Source organism: Limulus polyphemus, unplaced genomic scaffold (assembly GCF_000517525.1).
Source record: "Limulus polyphemus unplaced genomic scaffold, Limulus_polyphemus-2.1.2 Scaffold850, whole genome shotgun sequence".
NCBI classification, from domain to species: Eukaryota; Metazoa; Arthropoda; class Merostomata; order Xiphosura; family Limulidae; genus Limulus; species Limulus polyphemus.
This window is the reverse complement of record NW_013666460.1, coordinates 337376-345542: the sequence shown is the minus strand read 5'-3', so window position 1 is coordinate 345542 and position 8167 is coordinate 337376. Positions and strand designations below refer to the sequence as shown.

The window sequence follows — 8167 nt, the reverse complement described above, 5'->3', positions numbered from 1 at the left end:
CAAGATAATGCATGTGGGTTACCCTAATTTGAATTATAGGTATAATCTGGATGGGAATAATCTTAGCAGTGTCATGAAAGAAAGGAATCTTGGTGTAATGGTTGATCAATCTCTTAAGCTATCTAAGCAATGTGCTGTTGCTAGGGCAAGTAGGATTTTAGTGTATTTACAGAAATATTGAATCCAAGTCTAAAAAGGTTATAATTTCATTATATAGGTCATTGGTTTGGCCACATTTGTAGTATTGTGTTCAGTATTGGGCTCCTTACCTTAGAAAGGACATTGAATTATTGGAAAGGGTTCAGAGGAGGGTTACTAGAATGGTGCCTAGGATGAAGGGTTTGTCATATGAGGAAAAATTAAGATATTTGAAATTGTTTTCTTTTGAAAAAAAAAAAAGAGTTAGTGGGGATCTGGTTGAGGTGTTTAAGATTGTAAAGGGGATTGATAATGTTGATGCATCATCTTTTTTCGTACTTAATAGCAAGAATAGTATGACTAGGGGACACAAATACAAATTTAGGCAAGGTAGGAGTCATCTTCAGCTAAGACAGTTTTCTTTTTCTAACAGGATGGTTGGCCTCTGTAATGGGTCAACTTTAGATATTGTGGAAGCAGTAAATATAAGTGAGTTTAAAAGAAAGCTTGTTAAATACATGAGCGATAAGGGCTGGTTTTAAGATTTCTCTTTAATAGTTTTATTTTCATTTAGAGGATTGGACAGCTGAGATGGATCAATAGGTCCCTTGTTGTTCCTAAACATTATGTTATGTTATATAGTATAGATATATAAATTGCCCCCCAGTGGTTCAACAGTATGTCTGAAGACTTATAATGCTAAAAACTGGGTTTTCATACTCATAATGGGCACAGGACAGATAACCCATTGTGTAGCTTTGTGTTTTACAGCAAACAAACAAGATATAAACTTTTAATTACAAAGAAAAGATAATATTGAGCACAAAAACTATTTTTAATTAATCTTTCCCCCTCTACATTATTTCAATACTTTATGATTTGATAAAACTAATTATCTTTGAAATATTTCATTTTTTCATTTCATGTTAAAGTAAAAAATCAAGAGGTCTTGATGAAAATAGAAAATATCCCAGCACAGTTATATTGTTTTTGGTCAATTGGTGTTGCTCACTAACTACTTGTTTTTCTTGAGCAACCCTACCATAACCAACAAATACCACAAGGCTGGCTTAGCTATAGAACTTTATATAGAGGTTTAGTACTGTACGTTAGACATGCACAAAATAACTTACATCATTTTTCAAATATAATTTAGTGTACATGATTGGTCACTTAACATTGCTTGCATTTATATTTGTTAGAATCAGGACATTTGGTATTTGGTATGTCTAGCCCTTAAGGATTTAGTTTAGAAATAAATTTGTTTTAAAACATAAATATTTGTCTTAAAATATTTGGGTGATTTATTGAATATTGGGATGAGGGGGTGATATGTAATTGCAGTAGGAAATCAAAATATGTAACATGGTAAATGGTAGGGTGGAGAGTGAAGATGTAGATCTTCACACTACTTGAAGGATTAGTACTTGAGAAAGATATTTTAATATTTTAAAAATCAGAAGTTATATTATTACTGTTTAAATGCTTGCATTGTACATACTAACAAAACATTTTCCCTAATTAATAGTGCATTAATTGTATACTCGACTATCACATCACTTTAATTGGTTTCTTAGGACCTGGAAATTGGAAGGCCCAAGGAGAATTTTCTCCTCTACAAAGAGCAAATGGCATCTCTAATAATATTACTGAATAATCTTTAAGGACTAATTAAACTAATTTCTGTTTTCTGTGACAGGTTTGCTAGCTATAGAGCTCTATAAGTTTTGCTTTTCCCATGAATGAGTGATCTGTCACATGCAAAATTATGCACACTTCTTATATAAACGTGTACATTTAGCTTTTGAAGAACTGAAAGTCAATTACCTGGCCTTATTAAAAATTTATGCATACAATACTTATATACTAGTGTTTGTTCTATAAAAACTGGTTTTAACAATGTATTAGACATAATAGTAAAATTCAGGTTTTAAGATTGATAAGAAAGTATTTATAAAACAACATTTTTTTATCTTTTACAGGAAGAAGATACCAATTCAGATAATGAACAAAAGATCCATGAATTAAGCTTTGTTGCTCCCAGTGAGTTGGTTCCTTACTTACCCTCTATGCAAGGAAGACACAATGTCAGTAAACACAAAATATCTCAGCAGGAAACAAGTCACAATGTATCTCAACGTATAATAGCCTAAGAAGCAATCAATGTTTGTGAATCACAATATGATTCACAAACAGTGCATCATAGCAGAATAAGGCAGTAATGTCAGTAATCACAATATGATTCACAAACAGTACATCATAGCAGAATAAGGCAGTAATGTCAGTAATCACAATATGATTCACAAACAGTACATCATAGCAGAATAATTCAGTAATGTCAGTAATCACAATATGATTCATAAACAGTACATCATAGCAGAATAATTCAGTAATGTTATTCATCACAATATGATTCATAAACAGTACATCATAGCAGAATAATTCAGTAATGTCAGTAATCACAATATGATTCACAAACAGTACATCATAGCAGAATAATTCAGTAATGTCAGTAATCACAATATGATTCACAAACAGTACATCATAGCAGAATAATTCAGTAATGTCAGTAATCACAATATGATTCACAAACAGTGCATTATAATTGTATATACTTGTTAGAAATCACAATCTAATTCACAAAAGACCAGTTACAGTGCAAATTCATTCATCACAATATGAAACATGAGATCAGTCATTGCAAATCCAGGTCGTAAGAACAGGCAATGTCAGTCTTAACAATATGATTCATAAGAGACTAGTCATAATGCATTATAATTTTATATTTAATGTCATTTATTACAATATAATCTCCAAAAAGATCAGCCATAATGTATTACGTTTTACAAACAAGCATGGAAATTACAATTTACATGTAATACAGGAGATCAGTCATAGTGCATCATTGCCCAATGAGCAGTTAATGTCATTTGTCATAACATGAACCACAAGAGATTAGTCATTATGCATCTTAACATTAAAAGTAACTAGCTCAGGTCCTCATGCTACATAGGCATTTAGTTCATTTGCTTCATGGAAATTGGAAGACAGCATGCTTGCAAATATATTAAATACTGGCATATACTTTTCTAGAAATTAATTCATACTGGCCAGTTTCTTTATATTAGTAGGAGATCTAGTCCATACCCAAGAACCCGTGAAAGTTTCATGGCAACCAGAGCTCAGGAAATAGGCACTAAAACAAAGCAACTGGAAGAATTTAAATAGTTGTCAAACTCAAACATTGGAAAATGAATGCAGTATAAGGTTTAAGGATCCCTCTGGGATATACCCACGGTGATCAGAGGGCAGGAAGTTGGAAAATTTTTTCTCACAAACAAACATTAACTGCTTTATAATATAGACATATCATAACCTTATAAAGAAGCAATGTCCATTTTGATCCATAAAAGACCTGTCACAGTTCATCATAACTTTAAACAGTCAGTGTTACTAAATGTAGGCTAGTTTGAACAATCTTCAATGCATAAAAACTAACAGTAATCAAACCAAGAACCAGTGAAACACCAGCCAGTTTAGCAAATCTATTTACAATGTTGCAGCATGAGAAATAGCCCACTTAGTGTCACAATATAAGAGACAATCGACTTACTAACACACACACCTTATAAATAGTTCATTTATTGTCACAACTTGCAACTGCTCTCCTACTATCAGGTCTTGAGTATAATCACAATGTGAGAATTAAAATATTTATCTTCACAACCTGAAAATCAACTCTCCTAAAGTCTTTGAAAGATGGCTCTCTTGTCACATGCCAAGGAAAATTTATTTTCTCTTCACAAGTAAGGACAGTTATTCGGCTTTTATATGCAAAACTATTCAGTTTGTGTAACGTAACACAGTTATTAGAGCAATTATAATTATTACATTATTTTACTAAACCTAGTAACCAACACTATCATAAATAATACCATCAGTATTAAAATATAGTTAAATCACAAATATTTTTGCTCAAAAAATTATGACAAGTTAATTCTATGAAATAGATGTCTATACAAGAGTACATGTTTCTGTCTAAGAGCCTTGGAAATGTTTATAAGAGTTAGATATTTCAAATAAATTTATCCTTGTTCTCACTCTATGTTTTGGGTCAGATATTGTTTGTTTTATTGTGCTTGATAGAAACAAAATTATCAAAGTCATTAAGTCATTGAAATGTCTGTTGAACAAAGGCTCTGCAATTCCCAATTCAAACTGGGATTAAGAAGTTCTAAAGTAAAGGCAATGAACGCACAATTAAAATCACGTTAAAAAAATATTGATTAGTTGACCCACACGAAGTTGAAACACTTAACGCATTAAATTAGTATGTGGTGAGGTTCTTCTCTCTACTTTTGTATATTAAGGATGTTGAGGTATTACAGAATGAGTTAAATCAATTTTTAAGTTGGACAAGTATTTAGAAAATGACCTTTAATTAAGGTAAATGAAGCTAATGCATTTGGGTTATTGTGATTTGGATCATACATCTAACATAGATGGCAATTCACTAAATAGCATGACTGAAAAAAAAGGATCTTGACATAGTAGTGAATAAGTCACTTAAGTCATTGAAGCAGTGTTTTGTTGCTAGTAGTAAAGCTAATAGAATTTTAAGTTATATTTATAGACATACTAATTACAAGTGAAAAAAGGTAATTATCTTTCTATACAAACAATATATAGACTTCATTTGCAACACTGTACTTACCTATGAAAGGATATTGGAAGTAGCCTACTCAGAAGAGGTCTACTAGGAAGATTCAGTGAGTTACCTTATAGGGATAGCTTAAAATATCTTAACTTGTTTTCTCTTGAGAAAAGAAGAAGAAGAGGTGATCTGATTGAATTTTGCAATATTTTCTGGAGGATTGAGAGGATAAAGGCCTCTGATTTCTTTGTGCTATACACTGAAAATAATAGCACAAAAGAACACAGTTTTAAGATTTTGAAAAGACAAGCTAAGCTCCAGTTAAGCCAATTGTATTTTTCTAACAGTAGTGGAATCAGCACTTTAGAGGAGTTTAAGATTGAAATCAGTGACTTTCTGAAAAATAATGGGTGGGTTTAAATTTGTACTTTTGTTAATGGTGGCTGTACAAGGACTGCCTTGAAGAACTAATATGCTCCTTGTGGTCCTTATGTTAGAGTAATATTTTAAACAAGGCCAATATAGAAAGTTTACATTCCTTTTACTTTATTAAGTTTAAATACTAATATATTTTAATTGGAGTATTAATGTATTCTGTATACATGTGTTTATATATATTGGAAGAAATAGTTTGTAAATGAGGATTATAACTCCACATACTTTACAACAATATTTTATCAGTGAAAACTTGTACCTTACCTCTTACCTTTGCTAGCCTTTTTCATCATTTTGTGCACTGGATTGCAGCATCAAAAGTAAACAAGTGTATCTTTTTCCTCATTAAGTGAAACCTTAGTGTCATCAGTAATTATTTCTTTTACTCAAAATGCGTTTATTTTTATGGTACACAAGCATTCTCAGAAAAACTTACACAACTCCAACTTAAATAGACTTCTTTAAGTTGAAAAACTTATTTAGCTTTGCTTATAGGTCAATGATCAACATAACTGATACTCAGTACTGTAACTTGTATGTTTATATTAGCTACAATGTGATTTATATCAGACTTGGTACTAATTTAATGATAAGCAGCATTTATCACACTTGAGCCATAATGCTTTATTGGAATTGCCATTTGAAGTAGTTTCTAATTTTTCTTAACTTTACAGAGAGAAGTGTAACTGGTAATGTACAGAGAAACTAAAACATACATGGGAATATCAATCAAAATTGAGGACTTAAAATAATTCTTAGTTACAACTGTGGAAAAGGTTCTGTTTTAACAGTCATTAAACAACAAAAATATGCCAGTTTTATCCCACATATTCTATTCAAGTAAAAGTCTAAAACCACTGTATAATATTATTTGTATTTATGACAGTGGTTTAGCTGGTGAATTTATAATTTGTATGTGATTGAAGGTATTTGTTTAGTAAAAGTACATCATAATTTTTAATATAATTTTGCTGGTATACACTTAGGAGAAATCACTTAAACAATAAATAAATATCACCATGATAATGGTGTTTGTTTCATGATTTTTTTACTACTTTCTCCATAGCAGCTTCTGCACAACTTTTAACAGATTTATATATATAATTATACAGTATTCATGGGGTATATTCCCCTAAACACACTGAAACTGACAGTGTAGCTTTAAAAAAAGTTTTCAATTATAATACAAACAATTTATATATAATGTTTAGTTAGGAATCTACTGAACCAAATAATTAATTAAAAAATACAAAAACAGCAACTTTTACAGTAGGTAGGTTCTGATTTTAATGATTACAAAATTTTAATTCATAGTACCAGGCCATTGTCAGGTAAGATTTAAATAAAAAAAGGCAGTTGAATTCCAGAGAATGTTACAGATTTGTGATGGTGAGGACATGTTTGTAGGTGTTAGTGTTAAAAAAATAATTGAATTAATATAAACATACAAGTTAAAAAAAATGCAAATAAGCAAAAAAAAAAATACAAATATTAAAGGTGAAAACATCTTTACTTCGAACATATCAGCAAAAACTTAATTGGATTATGGAAACAACTTACAAAGAAATACAACATTGACATGAATACCATAATCAAACAAAAATTAGGTATTGAAATCAAGAGCCTTATTACTAACAATTACCACACTGAAAATAAAACAACAAGGTCATTTATAAAATAAAATCCAGTTCATGTAAATACTTTTATACTGGAAACGCTTGGAGAGAAATGAACCTCAGACTTAAGAAACATCCTAAAAGACCCTCGCAAGTTTTGGATGTATCAGAGAAAAAAAATCCCTAAAAAGGGGATCAACAGAAGAAAACAGCTTGAGCATTACCTATAAAGTAATCAAAGGTAATGCTAAATAAATATACAGTAACTACCCCCTTAATCTGTATTAATATATCATCCATGTCATTTTATTAAAAAAAACATTAATGAAAACTACAAACTTGTCCTCACCATCAAGAGCCTGTAACATTCTTTGGAATTTCACTGCATTTTTGAATGTAACTCTTACCTTATGGTGACTGATACTATGGGTCAAAGCATTTCAATCATAAAAATTTTAACTTGTTTACTGTAAAAGTTGCTGTTATTGCTTTTTTTTTTTATCATTTTCTAAGTAAATCATATGAATTTAGATTAAACTTGAACACGTAGAAAACAATTCACTAATATACTGTATGGATTCCTACTGTTTCCAAAGAAAACTCATCACTAATGCTCACTGATAAGGTATTAGGTTGTAAAGAAATTAATGTTGCATTTTGGAACATTTTCATTAACCACCCCTCAAAAAACGTACATCACGCCACGTTAGTGTACCCTATATAATGTGTAATGTTAAGAATACTTTAATCCCTCATAGTGATGGCACACGATGAGACACACATTCGGCATGTAATGCTGTTTGAATACAAGAAAGAAGCAATGCCTCCGTAGCCACAAAGAAGTTTATGGAAATGTTTTGAACGTTCGTAAGTATAAACGACGGTTCAGCAAATTTCGTTCAAGGTGACTTTAGCCTTAAAAACTGTGATGGCAGGGGGCGATATGTTGGAATTGATATTGATGCTCTGAAGATGCTTGTTGAGTCTAATCCAAGGTAACATATTCGTGAAATGGCCTTGAAATTGCATGTCTCTCATGAAATAATATGAAAACATCTAAGGAATGTGGGAAAACTTCATAAAAAAGGTGTTTGGGTGCCTCACGAACTGTCTGATGATCATCGTTTCCAACGTGTGAACTTTGCTTCATCTCTTCTTTTGCAGAATGCGCGTGAACCATTTTTGGACAGAATTGTCACCGATGATGAAAAATGGATTTTCTATGCGAATATTAAATGCCAAAAACAATGGCTCAGTCCTAGACATAAACCACTTCCGACCCCAAAACCTGGACTCCATCTGCAGAAAGTGATGCTTTGCAATT

The 8167-nt window shown here is 31.2% G+C and overlaps 1 protein-coding gene across 2 annotated transcripts in view; it reads left to right on the top strand.

The window, feature by feature from the left end:
- Window positions 1-4228, top strand: part of LOC106460861 (doublecortin domain-containing protein 2-like) — a 45395-nt gene extending 41167 nt beyond the window's left edge. Inside the window, exon 8 of one of the 2 annotated variants that reach the window (XM_022387672.1) lies at window positions 2121-4228. In XM_022387672.1, the coding sequence (XP_022243380.1) occupies window positions 2121-2291 (171 nt within the window). In that variant the 3' untranslated portion in view covers window positions 2292-4228. The remainder of the gene's footprint in view (window positions 1-2120) is intronic. The other variant, XM_022387673.1, reaches the window with a different exon arrangement.
- The last annotated feature ends 3939 nt before the right edge of the window (window positions 4229-8167 follow it).